General features: G+C 36.4%; 1 protein-coding gene across 4 annotated transcripts in view; it reads right to left on the bottom strand.

The window, feature by feature from the left end:
• Window positions 1-18014, bottom strand: part of DIAPH2 (diaphanous related formin 2) — a 946398-nt gene that overhangs the window by 222360 nt on the left and 706024 nt on the right. For all 4 annotated transcript variants that reach the window (XM_088028705.1, XM_088028707.1, XM_088028706.1 and 1 more), the window contains one exon: window positions 15587-15750. In XM_088028705.1, coding sequence (XP_087884831.1) covers window positions 15587-15750 — 164 coding nt within the window. The remainder of the gene's footprint in view (window positions 1-15586; window positions 15751-18014) is intronic.

The following is an 18014-nucleotide window of genomic DNA, read 5'->3' on the forward strand; positions in this document are numbered from 1 at the left end:
GTTTGGATAGAATAGAGTTTGGAAGCCAATATTATTATTTAAGATCCTCTTTTCAAAACTAGAAATAATAAGGACACTGTTATATAATGGTGATTGCACTCCGGGAAACAAACCATTCTATGTGTATATGAGCTATATTCCACAGTATAAAATGTATCTCACTTGTGATTCTATCCTTGATCATGACCTAGATTTAGTAAATATCACTGCTTACTTACTGATGAGAATACACTTTTCCTACTATGCTAATGATCTACTGACCTGTCCTTTATCTCATTCTTCCCTAGGTAGTATGCCATTATTTATAGAGGAGTTTTCTGGCTTCATCATGCATCTTCTGCTTAAGTTGACTTATTTATTGGTATAGAGGGATTTTGCCATTAGTCTTGGCATGTTGGACAAATAACTTACTATGGGAATTAGGGAGTTGGCAGACACACTGGATTTTACTTCCTGTACAAAACTTTGTAATAATATATGTCATGTTTTAGATTTGATTTCTTTCAATGAGAACTTCCATATGCCTTTTTGACTTATGGATACTTTAGTACAATGAAATCTCAATGTTACTTTCTACATATTGTGAATGCTTATACTTAAGCTATGATATACTTAACAAATTGAATAAGACCAGATTTTTATCTTGTGAAATTTATAAGTATTTCTCTTCCTTTAAAGTAAGCAACTCTCCAACAGAGAAAAATTGGTATTTTTCATTCTCTTCAAAGGGTCTTTGAAGATGGTAAGACTTAGAGAAGGAAGAAAGATCAGATATATGTTTTAAGAATATTCTTTCTCTAATGATTTTTACCATAAAGAAAAAAAAAAGCCTAGAAACATAAGCAGGGGAGTAGCTGGGTATGGATAAATAGTGAAGATTTGAGGGGTCATAGTCACAAGTGAATAATAAATCACAAAGTGATTCTGACAAATGAGGGGTTGAACACCAGAATGTACAAATAAAATGGAGTAAACACCAGGTACTTCTTGTGCCTATTGATAGCGCTAATCAAGAGTTATACATGGAAAATACAGTACACTTTGGGATTTCACAATTTAGAGTGATGGGGTGAATGTAGACAAGTTTAAGTACTTTAGTAAAATATTTGTTGAATCAATGTTGAAGAGTCAAAGGAGCCATTAAAATATAATGAAAGTGTTTTTTTTTTTTTCTTAAGTAGCAGACAGGGCAGGGAGAAGGGAAGGAGAGAGAGCTAGAGGGTTTTGAAACACTTAATACAAAAGGCCATTTATTATTAGATCTCTCGCACAGGAGGAGCATGATTATCACTTACAAATACAGTTACTGATCAATATTTACCCACTACTTCTATGTGCCACAATCTGCTGTGTGATAAAAATTAAAGGAAAATCGAGGTACATTTACTCCAAAGGAACTTGCAGCATAAAGAAAAAGGCAGATCCACATATCAGCAATTATAATGAGTGGGGTGTTATAAGACCACATTAATAATGTGATATGAGTATACAAAATAGGGAGAAATTAATTCTCCTTGGAGTTGGGGAAGAGATACTAGGAAAGTTGTAAGGGAGAAAATAGCCACTGAATAGAATCTTGAAAGATGAAAATGATTTCACCAGTGGAAGGGAGATTGTGAGCACTGCAAACAGAGGAAAAGGATAATGGTTGGAAGGATTCTAGTTGAGATCTCACTGTCACCTATGAGAGGCCATTAAAGATTTCTGAGAAGGTGGGTGTCCCAATAAGACCTATGTTTTAGAAAGAAATATCTGGCAGTGGTATAAAGACAGTTTGGAGGGTGGTAAGACTGAAGTTAGGATGACTGAAAAGGTTATTGCAGTAGTCCATGGGAGAGACAATAAATACCAAAACTAGGACAGTTAAAAGGATGATGACTGAGGCATTGAACAGATGTGAACACTGAGGGAGAAGATAACAAGTTGTTCCATTAACCAAAACAGAGAATAATGGGAATAAGTTGGGAAAAGACATAATGAATTCTATTTCGAATATTCTGAGTTTGAGATAGTTGTGGGAAATCTAGTTAGAGGCATCAAAGAGACAATAAAGTTGAGTCTAGAACTGAAGAATAAGATCGTAGCTTAGGAATGAGTATAAACCATGAGAATAGACATGAACTTCCCTGGAAAAATTATGTAGGACCAAGGGTAGACCCTTGGTATTGCTCATAATTAACACTGAAGGATGGGCATCTAAATAAACAGACCGAGGAGATATTTCTACTAAAAATCAAAACGAAGAAATCCTGCCCATGTTATGACAAAGAATTTTTCTACTAATGAGGCTGTATGTGTATTGTGCTATAAGGTAGAGTTGGAGGGGATCTGGATTACAAAGCATATATTGTTAACTTAATATAATATAGGTACTAAGTATCTTCTGTCTCTAGGGATGTGTAAGTGAGATTAGGACTACTGGTTAAGCATGACTTAGGTCTCAACACACTAAACCTAGGGTTGACTTCTGCAGTCATCCTGCCTAACAATGCAAGATGAATGGAGTAGTCCTACCTCAGGGGCAATATATAACAAAGTAATGTCACCTAGAAAGGAAAGTGGAAATCAACAGCCAAGCTGATACTACATCTCTTCCAAAGAAACTCCTAACTCCCACCTTCTCAAAAGCTACCCCCTCTTCAGGACAGACAGCATTTGAAAGTTAAAATGCAAGAGACTATATTGGTTTTCTATAATTTCCCTATCAGAATCTCACCTTAACACCCTTCTTTGCATGCTGGACAGTAAATATTTTCAGCCTGTGTGGCACATAGACTCTGTATCAACTACTCAACATGGCCATTGTAGGGTGAAAGCAGCCACAAATAATATATAAACAAATGGGCGTGGCTTTGTGCCAACACAACACTCATTACAAAAGCAGAGGGCAGGCTGGATTTAGCAGCTAGGTCATAGACTGCTGATCCCTGATCTAGATCCCAAGGGAAGCCATTATCAAATGATACAAATTTGTAAAATTTGAATTAGAAGACCCCAACAGCCAGGTTAATTTGTAGAATGTCCTTAATGGGGGGGAAAAAATCCTACACCCAGGCAGGTTAGGTAGCTATGTACATGACTTTCTTTCAGAAGTACAAGTATGTCTGCCTTTCCCCCAAACATTTCCTCTATCAGCTAGCCAGGCTGCAGGAAGTTCTTGACAGTAGAATTGCTCTGCAGGATTAAGGCATTGTCCTGGATTTAAAGGGCACTTATGTAGTACAGAGCCAGTGACACATTAGTACTGCATTCGTTTATCAGATCAGCTAGCTGACAGCTGGCAGAGAACAGGACCAAGGCGAAAGGAATCCAAGATGAACTAAATAACTTTGTTAAGTTCTTTATAATTTTTCATATTTTTGCCACTAAAACTATGCTTTTATCCTACTACATGCTTTACTATAAATCCCATCTTTTATCAGCTTCCTGTCTAGAAACTCATTTAAGGATGTTAATGTCTTTCTTGGGGAAGAAGTAGTCACTGAGGTTGAATTAGTATTTGAATGAGGCACTGTTTTGCTTTGTTTTGTTGTCTCTTGAAAAAGGACAGGTGTTAATTTACTTAATTAACAAGGACAAGAGCCATAGCTTTAGAAATATTATTAGGAAAAGGATGGACATCTTCTCATTAGTTTCTTCTTTTAAGTTTTGAATTTGACCCATGTCTAAAAGTAGGCAGAGTGCCACACTTCTAGGTAAAGGTCATGTCTGCATAGCATCCATATTCTAGAAAATAATATTAAGATTATTTAACTGAGATGATAAAGTCCTTGGCAAGACTCTTTCTCTCAAGTGGGACAGAATTCATTTTAATTTCTCCTATACCATATAAAGATATACAGCCTAAGAAACAAGAATTTGTATGAAGATCATCTAATTGTAACTAGTGGAGTCTTTCCTTTTTTAAACTAATTAATTAATTAAATTATTTTAGAGAGAGAGAAAGCCTGTGCGTGCACTCCCACGAGCAAACAGGGGTACGGGTAGAGGGGTAGGGAGAGGGACAAGCAGGAGCTGTGCTGAGTGTAGAGCCCGATTCAGGGCTCCATCTCACAACCCTGCGATCAGGACCTGAGCCGAAATCAAGAGTCAGATGCTCAAGCTCAACCAACTGAGCCATGCAGGCACCCCTAGTGAAATCTTTTAAACAGGAAAATTCAGTGATTCCTATACTTAAGAAAAAAACTATAATGCCAAAATCTAAATCTAAAATATTGATTGTACAAGGAACTTTAAGACTAATGCAGAAACCCTTCAGCCAATTTCATGTGGTCATTCCATTTGGCACAATTGTTTACTTCAGCATTTACTATGTTCAAACACATAATATGATTTTCCTAATAATTATGCTTAGAGTTCATTGTTTCAGTCTCCCCATTCACATTAAGCTTAGAATGTCAGTAAACTAAACAGTAATTAATGAGAAAAAGTAAGCAAATAAAAAAGCAAGCTGGAAAAGCAGAGATATCTAAGTATATTCCAGCTAAAGACAGAAAACAAATAGGGAAGTATAACTTGAAAACAAATGAATAATGCTTTCTATTTACATTTCTACTCCCCATTTTTATTTTTTATTATTTTTCTTCTTGTGTTTGTTGTTCTTATTTAAATTCCAGTTAGTTAAAATACAGTGCAATATTAATTCCAAGAGCAGAACTTAGTGATTCATCACTTACATATAACACCCAGTGCTCAGCACAAGTGCCCTCCTTAATACCCATCACTCATTTACCCCATCCTTCTGCCCACCTCCACTCCAGCAACCCTCAGTTTCTTCTTTACAGTTAAGAGTCCATTTTATGGTTTGCCTCTATCTTTTCTTCCCCCTATGTTCATCTGTTTCGTTTACTAAATTGACCATGACCAAGTGTGATTTATTTCTGGGCTGTAAGGTTGGTTCAACATCCGCAAATCAACAATGTGATATAATACATTAATAAAAGAAAGAACAAGAACCATATGATACTCTCAGTAGATGCAGAAAAAGCATTTGACAAAGTACAACATCCTTTCTTGATTAAAACTCTTCACAGTGTAGGGATAGCAGGTACATACCTCAGTATCATAAAAGACATCTATGAAAAACCCACAGCGAATATCATACTCAATGGGGAAAAACTGAGAGCTTTTCCCCTAGGGTCAGGAACATGACAGGGATGTCCACTATCACCACCGCTCTTCAACATAGTACTAGAAGTCCTAGCCACAGCAATCAGACAACAAAAAGAAAAAAAAAGGCATCCGAATTGGCAAAAAAGTCAAACTCACTCTTTGCAGATGATATGATACTTTATGTGGAAAACCCAAAAGACTCCACCCCAAAACTGCTAGAACTCATACAGGAATTCAGTAATGTGGCAGGATATAAAATCAATGCACAGAAATCAGTGGCATTTCTATACATCAACAACAAGACAGAAGAAAGAGAAATTAAGGAGTCGATCCCATTTACAACTGCACCCAAAACCATAAGTTACCTAGGAAGAAATCTAACCAAAGTGGCAAAGGATCTGTACTCAGAAAACTATAGAATACTCAGGAAGAAATTGAGGAAGACACAAAGAAGTGGAAAAATGTTCCATACTCACAGATTGGAAGAACAAATATTGTGAATATGTCTATGCTACCTAGAGCAATCTACACATTTAATGCAATCCCTATCAAAATATCATCCACTTTTTTCAAAGAAATGGGACAAATAATCCTAAAATTTGTATGGAACCAGAAGAGACCCCAAGCAGTCAGAGGAATGTTGAAAAAGAAAAGCAAAGCTGGTGGCATCACATTTCCGGACTTCAAGCTCTATTACAAAGCTGTAATCATCAAGATAGTATGGTCCTGGCACAAAAACACAACATAGATCAATGGAACAGAATAGAGATCCCGGAAATGGACCCTGAACTCTATGGTCAACTAACCTTTGAAAAAGCAAGAAAGAATGTCCAATGGAAAAAAGACAGTCCCTTTAAGAAATGTTGTTGGGAAAACTGGACAGCCACATGCAGAAGAATGAAACTGGACCATTTCCTTACACCACACACAAAAATAGACTTAAAATGGATGAAAGACCTAAATGTGAAACAGGAATCCATCAAAGTCCTTGAGGAGAACACAGGCAGCAACCTCTCTGACCTCAGCCACAGCAACTTCTTCCTAGACACATCACCAAAGGCAAGGGAAGCAAAGGCAAAAATGAACTACTGGGACTTCATCAAGATAAAAAGCTTTTGCAGAGCAAAAGAAACAGTCCACAAAACCAAAAGACAACCGACAGAATGGGAGAAGATATTTGCAAATGACATTTCAGATAAAGGGCTAGTATCCAAAATCTATAAAGAACTTATCAAACTCAACACCCAAAGAACAAATGATCCAATCAAGAAATGGGCAGAAGACATGAACAGACATTTCTGCAAAGAAGACATCCAAATGGCCAACAGACACACGAAAAAGTGCTCACCATCGCTTGGCATCAGGGAAATCCAAATCAAAACCTCAATGAGATACCACCTCACGCCAGTCAGAATGGCTAAAATTAACAAGTCAGGAAAGGACAGATGTTGGCGAGGATGTGGAGAAAGGGGAAACCTCCTACACTGTTGGTGGGAATGCAAGCTGGTACAGCCACTCTGGAAAACAGTATGGAGGTTCCTCAAAAAGTTGAAAAGAGAGCTACCATACGACCCAGCAATTGCACTACTGGGTATTTACCCCAAAGATACAAATGTAGGGATCTGAAGGGGTATGTGCACCCCAGTGTTTATAGCAGCAATGCCCACAATAGCCAAATGATGGAAGGAGCCAAGATGTCCATCAACAGATGAATGGATAAAGAAGGTGTGGTATATATATACAATGGAATATTATGCAGCCATCCAAAACAATGAAATCTTGCCATTTGCAATCACATGGATGGAACTAGAGGGTATTATGCTAAGTGATATAAGTCAATCAGAGAAACACAATTATATGATCTCAGTGATATGTGGAATTTGAGAAACAAGACAGAGGATCATCGGGGAAGGGAGGGGAAAATGAAACAAGAAAAAAAACAGAGAGGGAGACAAACCATAAGAGACTCTTAGTCTCAGGAAACAAACTGAGGGCTGCTAGAGTGGAGGGGGGTTGGGAGGGATGGGGTGGCTGGGGGATGGACATTGGGGAGGGTATGTGCTATGGTGCTATGGTAAGCTCTGTGAATTGTGGAAGACTGATGAATCACAGACCTGTATTCCGAAACAAATAATACATTATATGTTAATTAAAAGAAATGAAAATCAGAGTTTCTCAGAAAAAATAAAGAAAATAAAATAAAAATTTTACAAGGCATAGGAACCAGGACATCTTTTAATGATACAGAAAATACTAGTACTAAAACAAACCTTACAGCAATCAAGTTGACAACTGAAATTATCATTAAAATATTAAACTGATATGACAAATAAATGTTATTAACTTATCTGGTATAAATTTTTCTTACTAATTTGAATCATCTCACACTGTTTTCCAAATGAAAATTAAAAAAAAAAATCTTCAGCAGATAATCCTAAAGTAGAGTTTCTCAATCTTGGCAGTATTGACATTATAGACTGTATATTTCTTTGTTGTGGGGGGCTATACGTACATTGTAAGATGTTTAGCTGTATCCCTGGTTTCACTCACTAGATGCCAGCAGCACCTCCTCCTTGGTTGTGACGAACAAAAATGTCTCTAGACCTTGCCAAATGTCCCCTGGGGGTCAAAATCATTCCTGGGTCATACCTATTGCCCTAAAGTCACACCAGACAAGTCAATCTTTAAGCAATGGATGTTGCCCTAGATAATCTGCATCAATTTGTCTATTGCTCAGGATAGCTGTCAGTTGTTAAGAAGTAACTGAAGTTTGGTCACTGCTTGTCCAAGCATATGATGGATAACCTTTAGATCATAATAATTACCTGCTTCCCCAGAAATGAAATAGCTGCTTTTCCACTCTGAACTCATCAGGGAAAACTAGAAAGCAATATATATTTACCACTAAACACAAACACCAAACAAGGTGGGGAAGAAGAAAAGGGAAAAGACTAAATGTGAAAGGCCACACAGTAGTAAAACAATGATGACCCAGTTCACATGTCACTTCTTCTTCAAAGCCTTCCTTAAATTAGTATTTGTTCCTTTGACGGTCTTTCCCATTAGAATGTGAGCTCTGGAGGCCAACATTTGAATTTTTCATCTTTAGTACTTTGGTTCATTCACTGTTTTATTAATTCATTGTCATTCATATATGTTGTTAGTGATTAGCCCTGTGTTTGACCCATAGTAGGCTAATTTATAGTGAAGACTGAAGATATGGTAATGAACACATTACAGGGCAAAATGTGCTAGGATGAAGGTATGAAAGCACACAGAAGGGTTATGTAGGCCAAAATGGGAGCACTAGGGAAAAATCTTAGACAGCTGGTAAAGCAACTGGGGAAGAAGTGAAGGTAGGGGAGAAGCAGCAGTGGTTAGATCAGGCAAAAGGATCTCCATGGGCAGGGTTCCAGGGAGAGTCCTGCCTCCTACTACCTTGTACAGGGGCTAGGGCATCTTTTCTAATAAAATATCATTAGCAAATAGATAAATAAGGAGGAAGCAGAATGAAAATAAACTCAGCAAGTTGAGAGGGTGGTACCCGTAGAATTGGCTTTTGGGATCTTCTGGCTCAGGTTGTAACTATCAATAGTTTTGGCCATTCTCAAAGCCGATAGAAAAGGTCAGCTTGTATACCCTACTGCTTATCTTATAACTTTCCTACTTGCTGGTGTTTAGACATAATTCAATAATAACTTATTTATGAGAAACACTTTCTTGAAAAATTCTATGTGAGGTGTTGCTAGAACTAAAGATACTGCATTTTGTTTCCTGGTTCTAGTTCTTACTACACTTTAATAAGAAAAGTAGGCATTGAACTGATTTTGTTAATATTTTCAGTGTTAACTATGACATTGTCTTAGATTTTTAAAGGACAATATTTGTTTTGCCATAAACAATTCTGACAACTTTCAGAAGTATTTTAGAAACATTTATGATATTTAAAATTTTTACAATATTAATGTAAAGCATGTACATATTTAAAAACCATTTATACCAGTAGGCATTTTTATCATGAGGAATTTGGGTTCTCTTTAAATCATGTATGCCATTATTACATATTCCTTTAGTTCCTTACTATATAATATTTATTTTTTTATACAAGGAACAATCACATCAGAAAAATAGGACATCTACTCTTGACCCAAAGTAAGCAGTCAAACAGAATACAACAGTTGATAGGTGACATCTTTTTCTTAAAAAAAAAACAAAAAACGAATTCAATGATGTCTGTATAGTACAGTAATAAAGTCTGTTCTCTGCCACAGCTGGTGAATGAGGAATTCTGGTCAAACATTCTGCTTAATAGAGTTACCATATATTTTACATGGATTGCCTATTTTCAAAAAGTTGCAATAGATCAAAATAAACCTAAGGCTACATAGGTAGGGTGGTCCCAGCTGAGCTCAAAGGGAATTAATTATCTGGGTGGGTGTGTGTGTGTGATTAAAGAGAGGGAGTTGGTGGGCCCTTAGGTTCTATTTTCACGAAAGGATTTATGCTGGTACTTTATTTATCCCTGGCTTCTAGGAAAAGTTAGATACATGCCTAGGTGACAGAACAAAAGGAAGGACAGAGGGGAATAGAGGGGCTTATGGATTTAGGATTCCTTTGAGGTCTCTAGGACTTGAAAATTTTTTAAGCCTTCAAGGGGAATGGGATCGGAAGAGAAGCAAAAGGAACTGTTTTTATGAAGTGTGCTATGAAACACAGCCACCTTTGCACTGAGCATAACACCACTACAGTACTACAAGGATTGGTGGCAAAACTAGAGCAGGAGACTGCAACCTTGGTCCAGATGGATTTTCACTGAGGGCAGCCCCATACAGCTTTGCCAGCAAAAGGCAGAGGGGAGCCAGAACTGCAGCAGGACAGGAAGGGCAGGGCTTCTTTGTCTGTTTCGGTCAGTGCTCTATTCCCATCATCCTAGAATAGTAGGCACTCAAATATCTGTGAGCAAAGGTCAAGTGGTAACTATAGCTAACATGTTCTGCCATATGAGATGACTCCAGATGTATTTGTGGGAGTGGAGACTTTGCAGGGAGCTTGCGTCCTGCCAGGGGAGGTAAAGAAGAGATCATTTGGGATATCTGGATTATTGTTACTAAGGTGACCTCCCCATCTGAATTCACAGGTGCTGAGGCCTGGAGATACTTAGCTTACAAATAAAACTACACTATTTGAGAGGCACATCAGGGTTTTTGCAGTTTCTCAAAGGTATCTTTACAATATTAATTATCATTTTATTGGCAAAGCAAAGATACATCAAATTACGAAGCATCTAATAGAGATTTGCGATGATGGAACTTCAGAGAACAGAGTTTATATTACTGATTAAGACTCACCTTTGTTAAAGAATATATTTGGTTTCTTTTATAAGTCCACTATTTTTATAACATTGCACTAAAGTTTCCTTTAAATGTCAAGTACTTTGTAAATTGAAGGTTTAAAAATGTGTCAAAATAACTTAAGTCTTCTTGGATCAGAAATTATATATACAATCTTTTCATGCAAAAATTCATCCTCATTTCTTTAAAGGCAAATTGCCTTTAATGAATGAATAAAAATGTTCTGTATATATCACTTTAGTCTTTTGAGTGTAACTAAATGCAGGTGTTCACTTCGGCTTTTCAATTATACTTTAGATTTAGACATGATTGAGGCCTTATAAAGAGGAACACGGCTTGAGAGAAATGAGAGCTTCTCAAAGTTAAACATCTCCAACATGGGTACATAAAGAGCTCTCATGCAAGTTCAGATTTTGAAAGGACAATTACTTAAGATAGAAGGAAGACCATCCCTAAATGAGAATTAAGGTAAGAATAACCTCAGTTTCATAACTCCCCATGCCATACTAGCTATATGGGAGGAATTAAGGCATAATGGCAATCACACCTTTGCCTCTGAGCCTTCATTTAGTTTTAATACTGTGCTCCCTAAGTTTCTCTCTGTTCTAAGAGGCTCAGGTCCTCTCAGACATAGTGTTGTCTTGTTCTGCTGCTTCCACTTTCCTACTTTACCTTTACCATTATGGGAGGAGAGTACACATTAAGTGATTATGGTTCAGTCAGCCAAGCATAGGTGATCCAGCCTTTAAGTAACCATAGTTCTTTTGATTTTAGAAGCCATTTTAATTTGAAACAGTTTAGATTTCATCTTGAGGCTACAGAGAATTCGTTAAAGAATTTTAAGTCAGGAAAGTAACACTGTCTTGTTTTGTTTTCAGTTTTATTCTGACTTTAATGTGGTGAATGGATTAGAAGAATAAGAGAAGTGGACACAGACACTGGTCAGAACATCATTATAATAGTCCAGCTGAGAGACGGTAGAGGCTCAGAATTAATAGCTTCGGTGCGCTTGGAGAGAAATGAATGGATTCTAAGACATTTAGGAGATAAAAGCAAGAAGACTGAATGATGGCATAAATATAGCTATCACTTAGCCTCCTAACATTAGTGATTTTAATATTCATCTAACAGACGTTCAAAAATTGTTAGGGGGATATTGTGATTTAAAAATGTTAAAGTTTATTTATCAAATGAATGGCAGCAAATACTTATTTTGTCGAGAGGAAATCTTCTAACATGATTAATAGTAATGGTAACATTTTCTTCTTAAGTTATGTAAATGAATCTATTAATTCTATAAAGCCTTGTTCCTATATTTCCAGTATATGAGATATAGAAAGAGAACATACACAAAACAAAAATTAATTGAGTGCCTGGGTAACATATTGTTTTTTTAAAAACAAAACAAAAACACACAGAATCAACAGGAAACTGACAGATTTAAAATACAAAAGAAATATTTTCTATATTTAGAGGTATGAAAGTTACTGAAGTATAATACTTGCCTCAAACACTTTCCCAACAGCTGAAATTAATTTTTATGCCTAAGCTAGATACTGCATGGCAGTGATACATATAAGGTTCACTGATTTTGAATATTCTATTCAAAATATCTCAAAAGAAAAAAGACTGTGTAGCCAACTATTTGAACTAACTGAAGCATAAAGAATAATAAGCAAAAAAAGTATCCAGACATTCTATAAATGTGGAATTTTATTTTCTTCCATAAAATATTCAACTTAAATTTAGGCATTATTAATTAATCTTGCCTATATTATAAGCAGTTTTTTGAACTCTGACGATGTCAGGAAGCTAACTAGAAAGAGAGACTTAATTCTGAATTTAGAAATGTTTCCAATTACATATATCTTCATGCTAATGTATAGGACACTCACCTTGAATATCTTTAACATCCTCAGTTGAGTAATATATAATGTGAATGATATGAATAATTAATATAGCAGCATCTCTTTGAGATTATTCAATTTTGCATTCATTAATTTGAATGTGATTATTTTAAAAAAGCTCTTAATCCATAATGTCAAACCCTTTTGTTTATTTCCATTTCCCCCACCCATTAGAGGATATCTCTCTGAGGAAGATTTTTTGGTATGTGCCTTTTGTTTATGCTATACATGCCAAATAGATCTCCCAAGATGAAACTCTGAGCTCATTTGGAAGTAATTTTTGGTAGTACATGAATCAGAACTCTTATTTTCTTCTCAGCAATACTGGTATTTTATTGCCTGCATCTATAGTCCAATATGTTTTTAGCAGTAGGAACCCTGAAGCCAAATACACAAAACACTAAGAAAATGGGAACTTCTGGCGATTACAATTTTTGTCTCTCTTTCAGGGTTCTTCCCTCCACTGGGAGAGTGAAATCACTTTAAGCTCACTATAAAATAGGAACACGGGGAACACAAATGATTGACTGAAGTTGATGTTGATTTAGGAGTGTTCAGCTTATAGGACAGGTGTAAAACCATTAAACCTGCTTGTCAAAGGCTACTTGTCAAACACCTATGGTTCTTCCAGATTCTGCCCAAATCTTACTCCCTCTGTGAAGGCTTTGCAGGCCAGCTCAGGCAGGGTTAGGCAGTTCTTCCTTTGCATTATTATAGCACCTTGATATTGCTAAGGCAGCATTATCAAATTATATTGTATTTACTTGTCTGTGTCTTTTCATTCATGGGTAGAGAGAGACTACTTTCTTCCTTTTCTCTCTGGACCAGAACATTACCAAAATCAAATTGATTCTCAATAAAAAATAATCAAATGGATGGACAGAGTATGGCTGATAATATTCTCCAAATGCATAGCATAGGTTATGAGGTGCTTTCACATAGTGCTGAGAAAGAAATGTCAGGAATTACCACCTGTATTTTATAAATGAGGAAACTGATGCCCAGGGAGGTTACATAACCAACCCAAGTTCAAAACAACCAATAAATTGTACACTTAGCCCCCATGCCAGCAAGTCAATAATGATTTGTAGATAAAAATGATAGTAATAGTGTTCTGAAAGGCAGATGGCAGTGGCTGACCAGGACACATTGTAGGAGATGGTTACCTGTTTTGAAAGCTTTAAAATCAATCTTAGCAGGATCTCAAGAAATTCACATAAATGTACACAAAACTGGACTCCAGAATGTCAACTTATTTACAATGAGAATAATTTGTGACAAATTATTTCCCTGTATTCAAGCTATACACACAGTGAAGTCAGTAGACAAATATATCCTATATATGTATACAATTCACATTACTCTCTTAAATTCTATGACTCATAGACTTTTGAAGAGGAATAAATTCTTAAGAGATTAGGAGTAAAATCACTTCGTTTTAATAAATAAATACGTAGCTACAAAGAATAAATGACTTATATAAACTCACACAGCTTATTAGTAACAGCACGAGGCCGTAGAGTCAGGTCTTCCTAAAAATGACATCATTACATTAAAAAAAAGCCCAACAACTTATGATTGGGAAGTAATACAAATACAGTTCTAGTTCTTATCAAGATTTCTAAGCATCTGGCTAACATGATTAAACACAGGCTGCCACACAGGAATTGTCCTTAAATGCTATAAAATGGGAGTACATCAAATTCTATTCTATGACTGTGTATAAGGGAGGTGAGGGGCACTAATGTGACAATGTCTTCACATCCAATCCATGTTAAAACAAGGCATTTTTTAATACAGATTGACAATATTAATTATATTTATCTCCATTTACCCACAGACATTGATGTTACAAAAATAATTTATTGGATTTATCTTTTCAATATGTCAACTGAAGTGTATTTTCTAGTCTTCATTCCTTTTCAACATACTTTTCTTTCTTCTTGAAAACAGTCCAAGTAGATATAACATAGATATTTGTAGGTTCACGTCATATTTATAACTTTTTAAGTTTTGAAAATAGTTGGGCGAGTCATTGCCAGAACACATTTTACTACTTACTGGCCAGCTAAAAAGGTAAATATCTATGTCTATTAAGGGGTAAAGACCAAAGACCAAAATAAACTAAGATGCTCAGGAAAAAAAAAGACAAATGATCATATTTATGAAAGCTTTTATTTAGCTTCTATCACCAAAAATAGGATGTGCTCTGGGTTATATGTCCTAACTTAGTAGATAAAAGCAAATGCTTTCCACAAAAATATCTGTATTTCACAGACTGTGCAAGTCATACCACAATCCAACAATTTCATGGGGCAACATAGTCAATTAAGAGAGAGAGCCTTACTTAGCAAATAACTGCTTTGGGGATAGAAACATACCTCAAACTGCAATGAATTCGTTTGCTAATTGATCTTCCTGTTGGGGATAATTGCTAAAATTCCTTCTTTAAAATACATGAAACTTTACTTATTTGATATCAACTATTATGCATATCTCTCTATTACTATAATAATCGGAGTCTGTGCTTTTCTACTTTGTCACTGGATGCAGAGAACTATTTCCACAACATTTTTTAAAATTTTTTTATTATGTTAATCACCATACACTACATCATTAGTTTTTGATGTAGTATTTCCACAACATTTACACAGTAAAGCTTTTGCTTCCCTCTAGCATCATAACTGGCACCCTGACTACCCATCTCTAATTAATGCTAATATTTACTGTCATCCCCAAGAGTTATAGTTTGAAACAGGAACCTACAGTATGAAAGAAAATTTAAATATTCCAGGTCATTTATATAGTCTAATTTAGAATTGATTTCTCATATAGACTATGACAAAGCTTGCTCACAGATCATAGCATTTTAACGTATTAAGTGAAAGATGACTTTAGATATTAATTTTTTAAATATTATGCTGTATAAAAATCAACATCATTTAAGTACCAATTCGTTCATTTTCTTATAAAATTTCAGTAGAAAAATTCCCATATATAGCTAAAGTTGAAGATAATTCATTTAAGTCCCTATTATATATTAAGCCAGCCAATCATTTTTATCTATGTCACAGGTATAAAATATCTGTCAATTCCTGGTAAAGGACTATAACATGAAATCAATATGATCAATAGGTACATAAAATGCTAACAGAAGAAATTTTTTAAAAAAACACAAACAACAGGCCTTGCAATCCTTTAAGATGTATTACTCACCAGAAACAAAGTTCGGAAGTTGCTGAGATCACCAAAGAACTCTTCTATGCTCACTGTCTTAGAGTTAAAAATAAAGTATTCTCCAAGATTCTCATAGAGCTTCAGCATGTTGTTGTGCATGGTGAACAGTTTTTCATACTGGTCTCTGGCACTCTTTGTAAAGCTGTAGCTTTCTGTTAAGGAACATGACCCAATAGCATCTTAAAGGCAAACACTAGATGTTAAGATTGAACGATACCATCATTTTTATAAATACTTACATATTAATTTGCCACGATTGCCATAATACCACAGACTGGGTAGCTTAAACAACAGAAATGTATTTTCTCACAATTCTGGAAGCTAGAAGTTCAGTATCAAGGTGTTGGCAAGTTTGGTTTCTTCTGTGGCCTCTCTCCTTAGCTTGTAGATGGCCACCTTCTCACTATATCCTCACGTGGTGGTCCCTCTGCCTGTGTTTGTGTCCTCATCTCCTCTTCTTATGAGGACACTAGTCATATTGGAGTAGGGTACACCCTAAGGACCTCATTTTAACTTAACTGCCTCTTTAAAACCCTATCTCCAGATACAGTCAGTCACATTCTGAGATTCTGGGGGTTAGGGCTTCAACATATGAATTTTTACAGGGATACAAGTCAGTCTATAATAACTTGCTAGAGTCATTTTATTGGTTAATGGGTTTCAAAAATTTCTAAACTAGGCATAACTATCTAATGTTATATAACCATGCAAAACATGTTTGCTAAATAAAAGCATATAAGTACAAATACCAGAAAACTGCCTCAGTTATCTTTTAATGAACAAGGTAGGGCAGAAACGAACAACAAGAAACTTAGAAAAAAATATTCTCTTTTTAAATACACGCATTCTGTTTAGAGAGCGGTCACGGTGAATTCTATATATAGGCTGTGTGTGTGTGTGTGTGTGTGTGTGTGTGTGTGTGTGTGTGTGTATCCCACATGAAGAGGGGAAGGACATGGAGAGAGGAGGAGGGAAGGCAAGAGGGAGGTATGAAGAGAAAGGGAGAAGACGGAGGGGGAGAAAGGGAGATGGGAAAGAGGGGGAGAGATTCTGCTATAGCGCCAGAACCTTAATCACCCAAAGGGCTTGCTAAAATCCAGACTGTTTGCTGGGACTGAGCCCAGGAGGCTGAGAATTACACTTTCTACCAAGTTCCCAGGTGATGCTGAGGCTGCCAGTCCTGGATACACTTTGAGTAGTATGCTCTAGAAAAGCTGTGCCAGGCATGGAGCCTGCTTAAGACTCTCTCTCCCTCTGCTCCCCCTGCCCAAGCAGACTCTGCTCGGAGTGCAGAGCCCACCTCAGGGCTCACCCTCAGGACACTGAGATCATGACCTCAGCCAAAACCAAGAGTCAGATGCTTAACTGGCTGCACCACCCAGGTACCCCAATCTCTCTCTCTCTTTTTTTTAAAGATTTATTTGACAGAGAGAGAGACAGCAAGAGAGGGAATACAAGCAGGGGGAGTGGGAAAGGGAGAAGCAGGCTTCCTGCCAAGCAGGGAGCCTGATGTGGGCTCAATCCCAGAACCCTGGGATCATGACCTGAGCCAAAGGTAGATGCCCAAGGACTGAGCCACCCAGGCGCCCCTTTCTCTCTCTTAAAAAAAAAAAAATCTCTTTAGGCGACTTCAAAAACAAAAAACAACTAAAATTTTCATTAACTCAGAAGCAAGTATTGTGAACATTTTGGAGTATTTTCTTCTAGTCTTTCTTCTATGGCTAATTAACTTTTGAATGTAAATGGGTAAGAATGCTTCAGAGAAAGGTTAAGTGGGCTAACAATGAAGAATAAAGGAAACCAAATCCACCTTTAAAAATCACAGTTAAATTAAAAAAAAAAATCAATGATCACAGAAGTAAAATGTCTTTTTGTGAAAAGGTAAAATACTTAGAATTATAAAAGAAGGTTGGGGCGCCTGGGTGGCTCAGTCGTTAAGCGTCTGCCTTTGGCTCAGGTCATGATCCCAGGGTCCTGGGATCGAGTCCTGCATCAGGCTCCCTGTTCGGCGGGAAGCCTGCTTCTCCCTCTCCCACTCCCCCTGCTTGTGTTCCCTCTATCGCTGTGTCTCTCTCTGTCAAATACATAAATAAAGTCTTTAAAAAAAAAGAATTATAAAAGAAGGATAATAGCACAGGTTGAGGCATGCTATTACAAGGTCTACTATAGTGTATTAATATTTTATGGTAGTATTATTTAATCAGGCACTGATAAATGTGTTTTGAAATAACTGATTTTATGACTTTGAGATTAATCTTAAAATTTACAAATATAAAGATATAAAATTTCTAAAAGTATAAATCTTATATTTAAGATTTTCTGAATTCTTCAGGATGTTTTATTATAACTTGGGACCAAATTTATTTTTGAGGGGAACACAGCTCTCATTTTACAATGGAAGTCAATG

Source organism: Eumetopias jubatus, unplaced genomic scaffold (assembly GCF_037043125.1).
Source record: "Eumetopias jubatus isolate StellerSeaLion01/CBP00866 unplaced genomic scaffold, mEumJub1_p1.0 scaffold_11, whole genome shotgun sequence".
In the NCBI taxonomy this organism is placed as follows: Eukaryota; Metazoa; Chordata; class Mammalia; order Carnivora; family Otariidae; genus Eumetopias; species Eumetopias jubatus.